The following is an 18,714-nucleotide window of genomic DNA, read 5'->3' on the forward strand; positions in this document are numbered from 1 at the left end:
AATTACAAACCACATTCTGTATCCTTACTTTTGCCACATGGATCTATGAAGCACAGGAGCGCTAATGGGGGAATGTAATATGCTTTGTTAGCGCAAAAAAAATCTGCTAACACTTTTGCGAATGTTATCAACCATGTTTGTGTCCTTTTTGATCGATTACAGACCTCAATGACTTCCGCACAATGTTTGCGAACAAATGGCTTTTGCGAACATTAGAGTGTATGTAATAAAAGTTGGCAATCGCAAAGCGTGTTTTGTAACAAGCAGGTGTTGGCAAAAATGACGGATGTAACATTCGTCAGCAAATGATTTTACATTGCGAGCAGTGCTATACAGTTGCAAAAACCACATGTTAGAGTGCTTGTGATTTTTAATTATATTGCCCATAAGTCTTTCAGATGGATATATGGTCCATCAATCCATGATTTATTTATTTGTTTTTTCACTCAGCCTTTAATTCATAGCTAGGGATGAGATAAGGGGATTATTGTTTCAGGGGGGCAAAAACTCTATTTGCCAGGAAGGACAATTAAAGGGGGCCCGTCACCCAAAAAAATTATTAAAAACCCTATTTTATCACATTAGTCAAGGAAAATGAACTTTAATTACACTATATAAATTATTTGAATCTTGTTTCCTTCAGTCTGGGATTTCATAATTATAACAAGCAGGCAGCAGCCATTTTGTGGACAATGTTATTAAGACAAGCCTTGTATCATCTCAGAATCTTGTTTGTGCACCAGAATGGGGACCCGGTGTCCATTCCCATGCCCTGGCTACACAGTTATATGGTAAAGAGAACTGGGGGAATGTTTGGGGAGCAGTGACATCTAAGAAGTGCTGAATTGAAAGTGAAAGTAATTGTCTGCCCCGCCTCTATGCCACGGGCATAGAGGAGGGGCAGACAAAATTTGATTGACGGCTAAGATTTTTAAATGCGCTTACAACAGCTATGAATGCTTAAATAAAAAATAGAAATTGGATTTCATATTTAATTTGAAAAGGACTTTTATTATACAGATTTTTGTGTCTGGGTGACAGGTCCACTTTAAACAGTCACACAATAATGTTTTTAAATATAGTTATTTTAAGTTTGCTTGGTTCTTGATTGTAACACTTCTGAAACAAAACAGATTTTGTTTACAAACAGCAACAGAATGTTAAAATAATGAAGTTTCATTTTGTATTACTTTCATGTGAAATTGGATCTCCTAGCAAAAGGCCAGTTAAATAATCTGTGGAGTTAACTCTGTTGTTAAATAATGTTGGTAAAGTTTACCCTTCACACATGCCCTACTGGGTTCTATTTTAATGACAAGCAATGATTTAGGAATATGTGATTTGCCTTTTATACAGAGAACACAGCAATGAAACACCTGTACATTACACCCATGTGGATTCTGAAATCAAGCCAAATTCACAAAGTAATAGAAAATATTGCACAAGTGCAGGGAGCAGCTTCAATTTCATGCAGAATTTATGCAGTCAGGAAAACCCCAATGGGCAACAGCTCTTTGTAATCAATAATATATCAAGGACAGACTCTTAGCAGTGTACCATATTTAAAATGAATCTCATTTTAGCTTTTTCCCTGTTGTAATATTGCTGCTCTAGATCTTGACTTGGACAAAAAAAATTATATATGGACTGAATTAGACAATGAGTAAATCAAAAGTATAGCTTAGGTTCCCCATTCCCAAAAGAATAGTTTTAAGGAGAAGGAAAGTTTTTAGCACTTGGGGTGCCAAATGTTAGGCACCTCCAAGAGAATGTATTTATTTACCTGAAACCCCAGGCCGATGCTCCTATCAGCAAATAAAATCATTATAAAACCCTATCAGCAGAAAACTGCACGGGCCCGGGGTTATACCAGGGAGCACCACGGAGTGCTTCTCTTCTGAATTCTTTTTTTTTGCGAGGCTGTGCAAGCACTTTAGAGTGAGAAACCAAACGTTAAGTCGGCTTTTTCATTCTACTGTGCATGCCTCTGCCCCGGGAAATCTGAAGAAAGCAGAAGCCGGAAGAGAATCGCTCCGTGGTGCTCCCTGGTATAACCCAAGGTCGGTGCAGTTTTCTGCTGATAGGAGCACCGGCCCAGGGTTTCAGATAAGTAAATACATTCACTTAGGGGTGCTTCCCTTCCCTGCATAGTTAGTTACCCCTGAAACTGCCCCTAAGACTTTGCTCACGTATCGGTGCAGAGTAAGTGCAGTGGAGCTCATGGGCGCCATCTTCTGAATCTTCTTGGGGTCCTCTTCCTTCTCTATGTAATTTCCGTCACTTTTGGTGCATGCGCAGTTGGTACGACCCAGAAGACTGCTCCAACTGTGCATGCGCCAAAACAGTGCGCTCACTTACAAAAGAAGGTGGCGCTGCTTCAGCATATATGTAGATATACTTCTGTTTTCAGTAGTAAGAGCCCAAAAGAAAGCACACTTAATATGGGGTAATAAAATAATGTAGCTCCAAACACAATTTCACTGTAATTGGCAAAATCAGAGAGACCAAAACAAAGTCTAGAAAACAGATATGTTCTCTGTTGCAATTTATATAACATCCTAGAAAAAAGCCACAACAGACAATGCAAAGTGACAAGCAAAATAATATGTTGGTCACTGTAAATATCAAGAAGAATGCATTGCAAACTAAATAAAAACAAAAGAAAGGAAGAAGAAAAATTTTGGCAAATGCCTGTACTGATCTAGTTCATCATAAAAAAGTGATTTTTTTTTTTTTTTTACAGGATTTTAAAAAAAAAAAATTGAACAATGTAGGAATTCTTCCCATTAACACAGAAAAGGGAGGTAAAAAAAAAGACATCTGACAATGGTGGCCATAGACACACAGATCCTATCGTACGAATCCTCGATTCGTACGATTTTCGGATCGTGTGGGGCATGTGCCGACATCTTTCGTCCGGTGGAGATCGGTCGTTTGGTCAAGTTTGATTTTGACCCGACCGATCCTGCCGGAGCCCACTGCACATCGTATTCGGATCGTTCGGCCATACGGCCGAACAATCAGATTACCCCCGATATAGCCATGTTTGTTAACGGCATATCGGGGAAAGATCCAGTCGTTTGGCAATGTGGCCAAACTAGCGGATCTTTGCATCTATGGCCACCTTTAGAGAATCTACACCAAATAACATTTTGTTAACATGGTCTAATAAAATAAGAAAAATTGGAATTGTAAATTTAATTTATCAGCCACCACAAATGCAAAGACCATTACAAATAGCAGTTTATGACAAAAGTGAAGTTAAAACTTTCTGCTATATTATTAAAGAACGCTTCAATGCAAATCACTGTTTCTTTAAATAAATATTGTGGTTCAGGATAAAAAAGCAAAGCACTAGCATTAGGGCTCAGTTCTGCACCATCCACGCATCCTATTACTCTACCTTTCAGGAATACAGGTGGAGAACAATTTCAAGATATTTAACACTAGACAAGAAACAGCACTCAAGCCACCCCCCATCTTACAGATATTACAGGGTGCACTGTTCACAACTTCAACAGTTTAAGAGACACCAAACAATAGATTACGTTTAAGAAATTATGTGCAGCTTTACATCTAAAATCATTTGAGCAATATCTGGGTCTATGCTTTGTGAAATATAAACCAAACTCGGTTCTCTCCTTGCTGCTACACTATAAAGTGAATACTTCTTTAATGTCACTCAGTGGATTTCTCAACCAGGATCAGACTGAGCCTATGGGGCTCTTTTGGGATCCAGACCTGCTTCTGCACTCCCTCTTCTATCCGGTCACGCTGCAGTGCCGGAAAAACATACAAACTCACATACATGCTTGGGGGGGGGAGCGCTGGAGGTATCGGAGGCACAAAGGAGTTTACAGCTGTTCTGACACTGTACTCAACTAAAGGCTATGGAACAATTCGTTTTTTTCCCACACATGGGCATGTGAACTCAAGGCTCAGAAATGTCCATAAAAACAATGATTATGCTTTACCTATAATCTGAAGTGCCAGCTCTTGTGTTTTATTGCTTGAAATTTTTTCTAGTACAGGTATAGGACCCATTATCCAGAAACCAGTTATCCAAATTTTTAAAAAATTATTTCTCTATAATAAAAGGAAAACAGTACCATGTACTTGACCCTAACTAAGATATAATTAATCCTTATAGGAAGCAAAACCAACTTATTGGGGTTATTTAATGTTTACCTGATTTTCTAATAGACATAAGGCATGGAGATCCAAATTACTGAAAGATTTGTTATCCAGAAAACCCCAGGTCTCAAGCATTCTGGATAACAGGTCCCATACCTGTAATAAAATACTGTGATAAAACCAGTGGTGTAACCAACAGGGGAGCAGCGGATACAACTCCCAGTAGGGCCTGCTGGAGATGCTGCACTCATTGCAAGGAAATCAAAGGTGAGGGTGGGTGTACAACATATTTGCCAATGGGGGCTGGGTGCAATTTTTGCATACATGCTACTGGATAAAATGCCACTTGTATCACTGCATTACATGTTCCATGTGTGTATATTGAACTAAAGTATTAACATAATTGAAAACACAGATCACAAATAGGGAAAAACTTAAAAGCATTAACGGATTTGTGCATGATTGTATCAGGTGCAAACTAATTGGAATTGATTATAAACAGAACCATGTCACTAATAGAATTCATAGAGAACAAACTGTAATTTTTGGAATTAGGATTACATGTTTATGTAAAATCAGAAAAAAGCATTGACATGCATTATAAATTGGTGGGACCACAAAAAGTAATGTATAATGCAGGAAAACTTAAAATCAGGATATGTAAAATTGAAGTTTCACTGAATTTCAAACACATTTAGAAAGACTTTTAGAGGCAGCTGAAGTTTATAAAATATGAGAAAAATTAAGATTGGTCTATGTGGTTTGTGCTGAATATATAATGAAACCAAAAAAAAAATCTTTTATAATAAAGCCTGCTTAACAAATGTAATATATAAACAGTATTCGAAAATTGTATTAGAAACTATGTTGATGCTGCCAAGCAAAAAACTCCAAATGATTATTGGAAATGTATAATTCTTATACTGCAGGCAGCTGTGATATAAACTAGCAATATTTGCAAATATGTCCTTAACAAGTCAGTCATTTTATGGACATATGTCTGAATATAAGGGAAATATGCAGCTGATCGTGTCACTTGTCAGAATACTTGGTGATATACCTACCTACTGTAGCAAATAAATTGAGCAACGGGTAAAAATATTTAAGTGAAATAAATGAGTGGGGATCTTCATAGAGAAGCAGAGGTTTAACCCAAAAAATGGATAAAGGAGAATGTTGACATGATCATAAAAATAAAGAGAACAGCTATCAGTGCCATTAAAAAAAGAACTGTTTGGCAAATGACTGCAAAATTGGGAATTCTACAAAGTGGAATTTGTATACTAAAGTGTTTATAGCCTTTGATACTAACTTGCAAAGCCCTGAGGAACGAATTTATTTGGATGTATAGAGAACACCTGAAGTCAACATTCTACCATGGGAGAAATTCCTTTATACTTTTTTTAATGTTATTCCAGTTTGGTTTACTAGAAACATAAGGAACAAATAGTCAAAGCACACTGACCCTAGGAAAAAGGTTCAGATTGAAGCATTAATTGGATAGGGTACAAAGAGAGAAAAAAAAAAACTTCCAGTCAATCTCTCTCATTAACACCATCACTGATCCTACCAACACGGTGATATTTTGAAAGAGAACTACATTTCAACATAGAATTAGGCTAGAATTGCCCTAGTCAACCACACCGTACGATAGGCACGCACTCAGCGGGACTCCAGGCAGCAGTAAAATCCAAAATACTTTATTTACACAATCATGTAGTGTCCTAACACGATTCGTGTGTTTCCACACGTAATCATAGGCGTCTCCCCTTGCTGAGAGTTAAGGGCGCAGCACTCGGGCCACCGAAAAGGAGCAGTGAGTGACCTCAGCGTTTACACGTTTGTTTAAATTACCAACAAGTGGAGGGTTCGGGGCATGAGCACCCGAGCCACATTGCTGATTTGGTGAGCCATTGGGGAACTGCCTTATAACAATTTAAATGAAAGTTGGCGTTCTAAATAGCCCAATACGTCTAATATTCTTTTGTACATCGTTTTTTAAAATAATCGGCAGATGAGGTTTGAGCGCTCTAGATTTTGTGTTGTGCTTAGAATTGCCATAGCTTGTGCCTTGAGCGTCTGATTCAGCCTAAATTCAATATCAATAATTTTTAAACAAATAAAGATTTGACCTGTTGCACCTATACTGCGGTTGATCCATGGCTGTGAGTGGAAAATAAATTCACCAAAGCCATTTAGCAGTGAAGATGCCTCTGAATATGCCCACATCAGCCTTTCAGTTTCTTTTTTGCTAAATCACAGCACATGTTTTTATTTGCTGCTGTCAGTTACCATTGCTTAGGACCGACACAAATCATACACAATATAAAACTCACAAAATAAAGCCGATTGGTAAATAATTACATTTCACATTACCTGGGATCAAAGAAACCACTACATTGTGTATTATAGTTATAACCCCTATCACACCAGCTTCTCTGACAGAAGCTTGCTTTCATCTAGTGCAGTGATCCCCAACCAGTTGCTTGTGTGCAACATGTTCTCCGACCCCTTGGATGTTGCTCCCATTGGACTCTAAGTAGGTGCTTTTTTTCTTTCTTTTTTTAATTTCTGTCTGAAAGGCAAGCTTTAGTAAAACCAGTTGGACTGTCAAACAGAACCTCCTGTTGGCTGCAAGTCTACATAGGAGCTCCAATACCCAATCACAGCCCTTATTTGGAAGCCCCAGGAACTTTTTGCATGTGTATGTTGCTCTCCAACATTATTTTACATGTTTAGTAATATGCAAAACACTTGACCAGACACTACAAGCATTTTAAGCTACATCATAGGACTACTCCAGTCCGTGGCATATAGGTCCTTCTGCCACAGCTCCTAAATTTTACAATCTGTGGCACAATAGGGACATAGTTGTTAAGTGTTTAACAATGAAAACAATGTTAAGTCTTGTGTAGTGTAGTATAGTTCAGAAACAAGTAAAAGACGGAGTGTAATGTAGATTCTAGAATGGATACAGGTTGAAACACAAAGGAACTTTCTTTTATTTTGACCATAGCACATGCCATCTTTGGGGGGGGGTGTCCTGATTATTTCGAATGGCTGCCCTGCATATAACTAAACGCCTATTTATAATTCAAAGCTATATTAATAAAGGATGACTGAATATCTATAAAGGTAATTTAGGGTGAAAAAGACGTATTGTTTAATGTGGACAAATATGATATAAATATAAGAATTTAAGAATGTATGTAACTAAAAAATCTAAACAGGATAACAAAGATAAATAATTTCTTCTATTATGTGTCATTTCATTGCCCTCTACTGGATAAATTGAGAAACATAATAGATAAGGGCATTGCACGATAGATTTGAAATACTATCAGTAACCCTAAGGCTGGCCATAGACGCAAACATCCGATCGTATGAATCAATGTACGATCGGACTTTCCAATCTCCTGACCTGCCACTAACCATTCAGATCAAAGTCTTACCATTGCAATCAAATAAAGTAGTAAAAGAACAGATCAGCCAATGTTCTACCTCTGACAGCAATCGTACGATAGTTATGTCTGACAAAGTTGGTGACAGTCTCCCACTGAAAATCGTACGATCGGCAATACATGCAGAGATATTATCGGCAGCTGACACAAATGTTTTAACCAGTCCGATCGACCGATCTCCGCCGGACGAAACATGTCGGGGACTCTCCACACACGTTCCGAAAATCGTACGAATCCACAATTCGTACGATCGGATCGTTGCGTCTATGGCCAGTTTTAGACATCATGCATCACAAAATGGCAAAAAAATTTTTATTTATAAACCTGTAGATATTCATTTTTTTGAAATATGAAAAACAACTGCAAAGTCAATATTCTAAAGTACATTGTTAAATATATACTTTATATAATTCCCTGTAATATGCTCTTAAGAGTGGTACAAAACAGTTTTGAACATTTACATAATAAATGCACAGAGAAAGTATCATATTTACTAAAAAATAAACAGCGTGGTATGGTCAAATTAACAAAGAGCTCCCTTGCACAGCTATTTGTTCACCTTTGATTTACTTTTTGTATAATCTACATCATCTGAGACAACATGTAACTGGTTTTCCTTTTTTATTTGTCATTTTGGAATTGTTTTGCTTTTTTTTCCAGAAGCTTTCCAGTTTGGCATTTCAGCCTCTATCTGGTTGCATGCAGTGGCACAAATGAGAGACTGAAATGTGAATAGGAGAGTCCTGAATAGACAGATAAATAATAAAATGTAACTTTAACAATAAAACAGTCAACTTGCAAAGTAATAGTTTGACTGCTAAGGGTCAGTGACAGCCAAATGAATGCTGGAAAGAGTCAGAAGAAAAAGGCAACAACTATTATAAAAATGAAGACCAACTAAAACTATAGAAGAATGGCTAATTTTTGCTAAAAGTTAGAACAGGTGAACAACCAATTCAAAAATCCCATAGGCAATTTACCAATACATGGCACCACCCACACCCCTAGTTCATCCCCTACATCAGGGCTGTCATGCAGCCCGCAACCCCCCCCCCCTTCTGTGGCCCCCCACATGCTGTGCTTGTTTACCATATGTAAACTTAAAAAAGGTATCACTACAGAGATTATGTGTCATTGTATGTAGTACATATTAGAGTGATAGTTTTCCCTGTCTCCTGCTCTATTCTGCCTTCCCTCCCTGTGTGTGCCATTCTCTGCTTACTCAGTGCTGATTGTGTGTGCCAATCTCTGCTTGCCCAGGGCTGCTTGTGTGTGCCATTTTCTGCTTGCCCAGGGCTGCTTGTGTGTGCCATTTTCTGCTTGCCCAGGGCTGCTTGTGTGTGCCATTTTCTGCTTGCCCAGGGCTACTTGTGTGTGCCATTTTCTGCTTGCCCAGTGCTGCTTGGGTGTGCCATTCACTGTTGCTTGTGTGTGCCATTCTCTGCTTGCCCAGTGCTGCTTGTGTGTGCCATTCTCGGCTTACTCAGTGCTGCTTGTGTGTGCCATTCTCTGCTTACTCAGTCCTGCTTGTGTGTGCCATTCTCTGCTTGCCCAGTGCTGCTTGTGTGTGCCATTCTCTGCTTGCCCAGTGCTGCTTGTGTGTGCCATTCCTGCTTGCCCAGTGCTGCTTGGGTGTGCCATTCTTTGCTTGCCCAGTGCTGCTTGTGTGTGCCATTCTCTGCTTGCCCTACGCTACCTGTGTAATGTAAGACTGTTAGGGGTTTGTTCTTGGGGTTTGTTAGCATTTGGAAATTGTTGTTAAGGGCCCCTAAGGTGTTTAATCATGTGTTGGTGGGTTGTTGTATTATCCACAAGGGAAGATGAGGCATATGGATTTAAGGGTATGTTTTAACATGACTTCAATTTTTCACATATGAATGATGAGGGATTTCTCTGCCGTTAGCACCAACCATTAGGTTTTTTGGTGTGCTACCACCATTAATGTGGATATGATCTTAAAGGACATGTCAACCCCCACAACAAGAATTTAATCATTAACATGCCTCACTACAGTCTTCACATACCTATTACTCTCGTCCTTGAAAAGCAAAGAGCTGAGCTGTTTGGTTGATTGCAGCTTCCTGCTTCTTCTCTGCACGGTCAGCACTCTCTCCCCCCTCCCTTTGGAAAGAGCCTTGTCACTTGGCGATATGCACATGCGCACTTTCTACTAGATAATCTTGCACATGCGCATTAGAGGCCCAAGAGGACTTGGGCTTCGGTAAAAAAAATCAGCCGCATCATCAGTGAACTCTCTAACACGCCTCCTCAGTCGATCCGGCAATCAGCAGATGGCACTGGCGGTTGCTATAGAGAGATGACGATCCTAAACATTAACTCTCCGCTCTCCCCTGCTCCTAGCAATTATTCTTTCTACTGACTGCAGTGAGCGAGGAATAGAGCCTGAGACTTTAACTATTGAAGTGCCTTAGCCAACCAGGATGTTTTCTATGTAAATTCAAGAAGGCGTAACGTTTTATTGATCTAGAAACCACAGTGTAGAGGTCAGACGGGAGGGACTGTCGGCACATGCGCAATACAAACAGGAAGAGCACAACCCGGAAAAAATGGCTGCCGAGTAAATGATTGTACAGAGAGACAAAGAATGCATAGGTGCAGGAATAAGGAGGCGATTTTCACAGCGAAACTAATGCGGTTCGGGTTGGGATAGGGTAGGCTATACAGGCATGCCAAAACTGAAAAAAGGCTTGACATTTCCTTTAAAAGTTCTTGCAGGTGTGGTTTAAAAGGGGGTGTGGTTTAAAGGCGGTGTGGCCAACACCGACTTCTATTATCGGCCCTTCACCACATAGGCCAGTAAAATTTTGCCCTCGGTACCACAGAAGTTGGACAGCACTGCCCTACATCATTAGTAGCACACAATACATGTGTTCATACAATATAATGTGTGACCTGTTCAAGGTGTTCCATATAAATATAAAGAATTTGCAGGTCAAATACATTTAAGACATTAAAGGATAAGTACACCTTGAAGGAGAACAAAACCCTAAAAATGAGTGTGGCTAGAAATATTGTATTTAATAAACTGAATTTACTGCCACAGCCTAAAGGTTTAGAAGCCATATACCAGTAATGACCCAGGCTTTCAAAATTGTTACAGGAGCTCCCAATCTTGGATTGTGGTAGGAGTGCCAGTGGCACTAAAATAGTCCGTGTAATCTGAGCAGCTGTTAGGAGGAACTAAGCTAAGGGGTAGTAAAGCATCAAGCAGAATATCAGGTTTCCTTGCCATAGAAATGTATGCTTCTGATGCAGTGGTGTAACAAGATGTTACTGGGCCCCAGTCCAGACCTAATTCAAGTTAGGGACCCGAGATATTGGTAAATTTATGGTTTTCTACTGTAATCTATCAAAATTTAGCATTAATTAGGGCCTTACTGAACACTCTACATTTCTTGGCCCTTCTGCAACTACTTCCTCTGTAGTTACTCCCATGTTCTGATGTTAATTACACTGGTTTACACTGCCATGTAATGAGAATCTGAATGACTAATTAACCTTGTATGATAATTTTTATATCAATTTTATATTAATATAATAGTCCATACCTAAGCGCAGGTAACTAATTGAGCATGTGTTCTGAATCAATAGAAAAATGATGGGTATCCACTAGGGGCATCTTAATAGAGCCAGGTCCTTACTGCTAAAAAAAAACAGTAGTTACCGTGGGTTGGTACAATTCCCCCAAACATAACATACAGTACTTATACCAGAATTCTTTGCTAAGCTTTAGTTCTCCTTTTAAAGAAAAATGTAAAACTGTGCATGATGCTCTTCTTAGAACTGTTCTGATGTTCTGCTTAGGAAAGAAATGAGAACGGTCATTTGCGGTTTCTGATTGCGTTACCAAGCAGAGCAATATTAGAACAGTTCTCTGTTTATCTTAGAAACATATTCTCGTGGCTCAGTGCCATGTGACCTAAATCAGTGTGTTGCAGAGTTTTTTTTGTTTTTGTTTTTTTTAATGATTCTGCTCGGTTTTCCAAATAAGGAAACCTGGGCAGGATCTCCCTTGATTGACATGGTGAACAGCCATTCGCCCCGCAGGTGGGAAGTGGCGTTTGCTGGTGTTAGAGTCAATGGGCGTCCAAATAACGTTGACACGTGACGGGTTTGCTGTGAGCGACTTTTCGCGTCCTAAAAATTTTGACACCGGTGAATTTTCACAAATGTATTTGTCAGCAGAGAAACAAGGAAATTCTCACCTGCCGAATTTATCCGCCCATCACTAATGCTGATATATTTATTATTTTTGTTTGTTAGGGTCAGTATACCCCTGGTTCAGTATTTGTGCTTAACATAATGTTGGTCAATTTAGAAACGCTCTATGTTCGATCATAGTAAAGCAATATTAGCTCTTTTTTAGTAATAATTTAGTAACCCATATTTTCCTGGAGTCAATGTAATGTAACAGAAAACACAATTATATGGAAACTAGTGCAGTTTCATAATCCAATTTGTTTCTGCTTTCACCTGCACTAACAAAGCTGTCTGTTATGATACAACATACAAAATCTGTCTGTCCCTTATTTCGCAATAGAAGAAATGCATGCTATTTTATAGTATCTCCCCAGTGCAGCAAACCAGTCAGATATGTCGAACACTGTGAAAATATTAATTGCTCATTGCACTTGGCCATGATGTGCAAAAAACTAAAGTTAATCTACCACATAATCTAAATGTACAAGACTTTTGGTGGCAGTTTTCTGTGATTTACCAGTCTGTCCGATTTTTCACTGACATATGGTGCTATGTGGTATCTGTGCTTGCAGGAGCCAGGATGCTACAATATGTATTGGTAGAGATAAGCAGCTGCCTTTTACATTGCTACTCTCATCAATCAGGCCAGAAGGAATCACTCAATGTAGCAAATATGCTTCCCTCATTCCTCCTGCTCTGCTGTCTCAACGCCTGCCTTTGTTGAAATGTGCCAACAAACAAATGTGACTGATCAGAGGAAATATATAAAGTCATTTATCTGCCCCGGCTGTTCTGATGTCCGTGTATCTACTAACTATAACAGCTGCTTCTTCAATGGCCCTAGTGTAAAGGCTTGCATAATGCTTTTTTTCCATATTCATTTTATAAAAAAAGCCAATTATATCTATCTAACATGAAAAGGTTCCTGCAGCAATATTGATAGCCTCAATATCCCTACCTCTGCCTAACACACAGTCCCACTGGGGAATGAAACAGCCTTGCTTGACTATATTTCAGTTTTTCTAAGATACTGGTGCAGCACGTGATTCTTGTGGGGTTTACATACTTGCCCAAAGTCTTCATTGTTTTCTTTGTAAAGGTTCTTCACAAAATTGCTTGAGGGGCTGAGTAATCATTACATTAATCTGTCTTATAAATTTGATATGCAGGATAAAAATATTTTTACATAAATTTTCCTATGAAAAAGCAGCATTTGGGAAAAAAAGATGAATGTAAGTGCTAATGGGCAGGGTCCTTATTACCTCCTGCATCTGTCACATTTGTGCATAATCTGTATGTCTGATGTATACACCCTTCTGTTGTATAATACTGTGGAACAAGTTGGTGCTTTATAAATACTTATTAATAACAACAACAACTGTTTTACCTATACAGATGCTTTTTTTTTTACACACCTTTTGCATGTCCTACATTGAATATGCTTTAGGCGCTTTGTGTCCCTGACAGCTGTTTGAGGCACTGAGCACAGATGCAATGCAGCTCCCACTGCTTCTGCAAAGCAGCTATTGAATTCATAAGTAATCACAGCATCCCTTTAACCCTAACATCAAGCAAATTACCAGCAATGTAGAGTTCTACACCAGTGATCCCCAACCAGTAGCTCGTGAGCAACATGTTGCTCTCCAGCCCTTTGGATGTTGCTCCCAGTGGCCTCAACGCAGGAGCTTATTTTTGAATTTATGGCATGGGAGCAAGTTTTGGTTGTATAAAAACCAGGTGTACTGCCAAACAGAGCCTCAATGTAGGTTGACAATCCACATAGGGGCTACTAAATGGGCAATTACAGCACTTATTTGGCACTCCGAGAAAATTTTTCATGCTAGTGTTGCTCCCCAACTCCTTTTAATTCTGAATGTTGCTCACGGGTTCAAAAGGTTGGGGATCCCTGTTCTACACTTACGCATTCAATTCAAATGAATGCAAGGCAAGACTGGAGGAAAGTGATTTCAATAAGCTATTTTAAATTCACAAAACCAACTTGTACACAGTAACATCATTAGGATTGCCAATGGCTTTGGAACAGAACACAAAGCCAGAGACTACTGTGATGGAGCACCTATGCAGTGAACATGGTAAAATGTTTTACTAGATTATATCAGAAGCTATCCTCATTCTCAAAAATAATTCTGTCTTTCTTTCGTACTATAAAGGTGCCACGTGTTGCATGTTTCCTCTGGAACTCCTGTACCACTGTCTATCCATCTACACATTTAAGCACATCACCAGTATCTAGAATGCAGATTAGTGATAGGCGAACTTGTCGCATTTTCGCTTTGGCAGAAAATTCACGAATTTCCCATGAAACGTGAATTTTGATGGTAGCGTTAAAGTCAATGGGATTCTGAATAATGTTGACACGCGGCGGTTTTGCCGTGATGGACTTTTCCTACGTGCATCCTAAATTTTTTGACGCCGTCAACTTTTCCTGGCAGATTCGCAAATGTATTCGCCATCAGCGGAACACGGAAATTCGCCCCTGACAAATTTATTCACCCATCACGAATGCGGATTTTTTTTTTGTTTGTTTTTTTTGTTTGTTAGGTTCAGTATACCCCTGGTTCAGTATTTGTGATTAACATAATGTTGGTAAATTTAGAAATGCTCTATGTTCTATCATAGCAAAGCAATATGAGCTGTATTTTAATAATGATTTAGTAACACATTTTTTCCTGGAGTCAGTGTAATGTAACAGAAAACTAATTATATGGAAACTAGTGCAGTTTCATTATACATTTTGTTTCTGCTTTCACCTGCACTAACAAAGCTGTCTGTTATGATACAACATACAAAATCTGGCTGTCCCAGAAAATGACTTATTTCAGTTAAAGGGGACCCGTCATCCAAAAAAAATATTCCAAATCCTATTTTATCGTGTCAGTCAAGCAAAATTAACTTTAATTACACTGTATAAATTATTTGAATCTTGTTTCAATCAGTCTGGGAATTCATAATTATAACAAGCAGGAGCCATTTTGTGGACACTGTTATTAAGGCAAGCCTTGTATCATCTCAGACTCTTGTTTGTGCACCAGAATGGAGGACCCAATGTCCATCCCCATGTACTGGTTACACAATTAAATGTTGAAGAGAACAGGGGAATGTAGGGAGAGCAGTGACATCTAGGAAATACTGAATGGAAATTGAAAGTAATTGCTTGCCCCGCCTCTATGCCTAAGGCATAGAGGAGGGGCAGGCAATATTTGATTGACAACTGATATTTTTAAAAAAGAGTTTACAACATCTATGAACACTAATAAAAAAAGAAATTGGATTTCATATTTAATTTGAAAAGAACTTATTAAATCTTTTTATGTCTGGGTGATGGGTCCACTTTAAGAAAATCAGCACAGTAAATAACTGCGCCTTCTGCATAGACAAAAAAACTAGTGCTGGAGGATGCTGCCCACACAAGTAAAATAAATAAATAATGGGAATCTTCAGGAATGCCTCCAAACAGTCAGGCTGAAAGTCTAAGCCAAAGTTTCATTTAACAGCCTGTCAGTTTTTTGACATGAAGCTAATGAATGCAGTGGCAAACAAATCCATCAAACCAAACATCAAAACAACTGCATTACAGCCCACTTTAAAAAAATAAAAAGAAACACAACCTGCAGGCAGTTCTTTGATCATACAAACCATGCTTTCCAGCATCTCCTGTTGCAGAATATGCATAAGTTATCATAGTCCTTTAATCCATCAGCACCAAAAGCATGGAGCAAAACTAGCTCCCAAAATGGCTTCAGAAACAGAATGATCAACTTTGCTAGACAATATGTAAAACACAGAATATAATATATAATACCCTCCTAGTGTTATATTATCTTCTGTTACCCTCCTTTACCATCCCATGCATGGTTTATTATGATTGTCTGACTGATTTACTAATAAAATCCTTCATATTTGCACATGGACACTTCACTAGCTCAGAATGAGGGATTTACAGAGCACAAGCTGTAAAATGTTGCAAAATAGATGGTGTAGAACAAAGATATGACAAAACAGGAGGGGAAGCTCTATCTTTTGTGTTATTGTGCTGATGTGTATTAATACTTATAGGTGCTATAGTGTTAAAACACACTGCATATTGTCATATATCAATTTATGCAATTTATACTTTTTTTTTCATATATAAATGCATTTATACCTGTGTGCTTATGTTACCTTAAAATACTTGCCTATCACTACAAAAATGACAAGAGAGGAGAAAAAAAGAAAGCAGAGCATTTTTCTAAATAATATATTATTAGAGTGCCAACTGGCAATCAGTAGGAGCAGAACAATATTCTAACAGCTTGATATGCTGAGATTGGGAAGTTGTCATTTTACAATGAAGGTTTCATGCAGCACAGCAGGACAACAAGCGTTTGTCTAACGCAAATCATCAACTCACCAGTTTGGCAATTTTTCCGTAATCAATCCACCGGACTGTAGCAAAATTTGTTGATTCGGCACAGTTGAAACCATGATTGAAACCGGCGTGATACCCATATGGGAAAGTGATCATAAATTCACCAGATTCTTGTGTAATCTGCAGGAGAGAAAAGAGAGAAGGCATTAGGAGTTGTGAAAGGAAAAAAAGCATCAAACCGAGACATCAAAGACGAAAGAGGGACAAATAAACGCTAGAACAATCCTGCTGACAAAACACAATTGGTAACTAAATGGTCGAGTCCCCACAAACAAATATCCTGGTAAGCTAAGTCTCTGTATTTACGGTCAGAACAATAATGGACAAAACTTAGAGCAAGTTTCATATTCACGAATAAAAAGGGGAATAGCATTTCAGTATTCTAAAGCATAATATTATTATTATTATTATTTGAGAAAAAGTAGAAAAGGTAGTTGAAAGTTTTATGTGTGCCCAGTTTCTCATATTATTGTAGACTAGGGTTGCCAACTTTTGTGGAAAATGTTACCGGCCGGTGGGGGGGGGAGCAACAAAAGGCGGGTGGTCCATGAAGCAAAAGGGGCGGTCAAAAAGGCTGAATAAAATTTAAATTTTGAGTGAATTGATGGTGGGCCAAGGGCTTTTTTTAAGAGTATTACAAATTACAGGTAAATTTGTAATACTGGCCCCAGCCTTGGCTGGGTGGCAACCCTATTGAATACTGAAAAGGTTATGTGAAATTGACAGAGCAATTACACAAGCACTGTAAAAGCATTCTTACACATTTCTTCGGGTGTTTTTCAAATGCATGCCGAGTGTGAAAAAATTGTTTTTTTAACATAACTAAGCACGTTTTTTTTCTGTTCCAAACGCAAACCTCTATTCTATTGACAGCTGAACGATCATCCAGCGCAAGAAAATGCAGCATGCTCCAGTTGCTGTGTGCAACTCAGAGCGCTCATGAGTAGAGCCAGGCAGAATATAATGAAATCAATTAGCAAATGCACTTATTTGTACTCAAGCCATGCGTTACACAAATAAAAAATGCAGAAAAAATCATCTGTGTGTAAGAGCCCTACAGGAGCTAATACAAGGCTCAGTAAGCAAGCAACAGAAGTTGTTCATTCAATGCTTTGTGAAAAGTAGATGTGCAAAGTAGCAAAACATGACAGCAGAAGAGAGTATCAGCTGGCTACAATTAGTACACTCCGCTAATTTAACATATTATGAATCAAAAACAAACATGGCCCAGGATCACTGGTCAGCTTCCAGTGCCCAGATATACTCAGACCAAGCCCCTATTAGCCTTAACCATAACCCATAATGCTGTATGCCTTAAAATGTTGCAGTATGGAAGCAAGAGCAACTTCAACAAATGTATAAATTGGCAGGTATGGTTTATTCAACATAATTTACTCACATTTCATAAGGCGCAACAATTTGTATTTAAAAGAAAGGAACAATAAATACCATTATTAGATTTCCAGGAAAAAAAATAAAACCCTTTGGTCCAAAAGATTGTACTCCAAACCTTCAATCAAAAATTCCAAGCATCTGCTGATCAGGAATTTTTGTACCATTCCTTCTTACAAAAGGTTTTCAGTGATACAGTATGTACATTCATTAATATAGTGGAGTTGTCTTGATTAAATAGCTAATTTTAGGTCATGCCATTCTGTGTTTCCAGGTAGTGCCTTGATGTATTGCCCAGTTACCATTAAAGGGGTCCTCCAACCAAAAACATGTTTTGGTTTTCTTACTGATGGAAAATTATTTGCAAATATAGTTGAAATAAGGAACAGCATTTGTTTATCCATTTCTGTCTTCTGCATCTGACTCTTCGCACAATGTAACAGGAGCCAGATCGCCTCTGCTGCAAACAGCAAAGCAGACCCAAACCATAATGCTCCCTCTACCATGCATCATTGTGCGAGATTCGATTCTGGCACATGGTGCTCTACCTCAGGGCACACCATTGGTATGAAGAGTTCAACTTTTATCTTATCCATCCAAAGAAAGCTGCTTCAGAAGCATTGTGCAATATCCAGGTGACACAAACTGAATATTTGCATGTTCACTGCGGTTACCCTAGGGTTCCTTTTAACCTCTATCAGCACTGCGAATTAAATGAACATACAGGCCTTTAGAAAAGCTTTTGCAGCTTCATGCGTCTCTGCAATTATTCTTCAAAGGTCATCTCATAGGGTTCATATAAGCAGCATATTCTTGAGAAAAGTACCATTGATTGTGTTTAGATGTAACTGTGACTTAACTGAAGTAACTGAAGTAACTGAAGTTCAGATAACATTTAAAAATAATTAATGCCAATATCCAGGTAACACTAAAGAGTTTTTAAACTCATTCTTGCAACTGTATGAGCACTTTTCATTGGTAAACTTGCCAGCTCTAATTTTTATTTCTCTTTTCATTTTACCAGGATCTGAGAAGACAAACCTGCAACCCTGAACGGTTCCAAACAGTTAACAATGG

General features: G+C 38.5%; 1 protein-coding gene across 8 annotated transcripts in view; it reads right to left on the reverse strand.

Annotated features, from left to right (window-relative positions):
- Window positions 1-18,714, reverse strand: part of kdm4c.S (lysine (K)-specific demethylase 4C S homeolog) — a 121,001-nt gene that overhangs the window by 57,542 nt on the left and 44,745 nt on the right. For all 8 annotated transcript variants that reach the window (XM_041580115.1, XM_041580116.1, XM_018243809.2 and 5 more), the window contains one exon: window positions 16,228-16,365. In XM_041580115.1, coding sequence (XP_041436049.1) covers window positions 16,228-16,365 — 138 coding nt within the window. The remainder of the gene's footprint in view (window positions 1-16,227; window positions 16,366-18,714) is intronic.

This window comes from Xenopus laevis, chromosome 1S, assembly GCF_017654675.1.
Source record: "Xenopus laevis strain J_2021 chromosome 1S, Xenopus_laevis_v10.1, whole genome shotgun sequence".
Classification (NCBI taxonomy): domain Eukaryota; kingdom Metazoa; phylum Chordata; class Amphibia; order Anura; family Pipidae; genus Xenopus; species Xenopus laevis.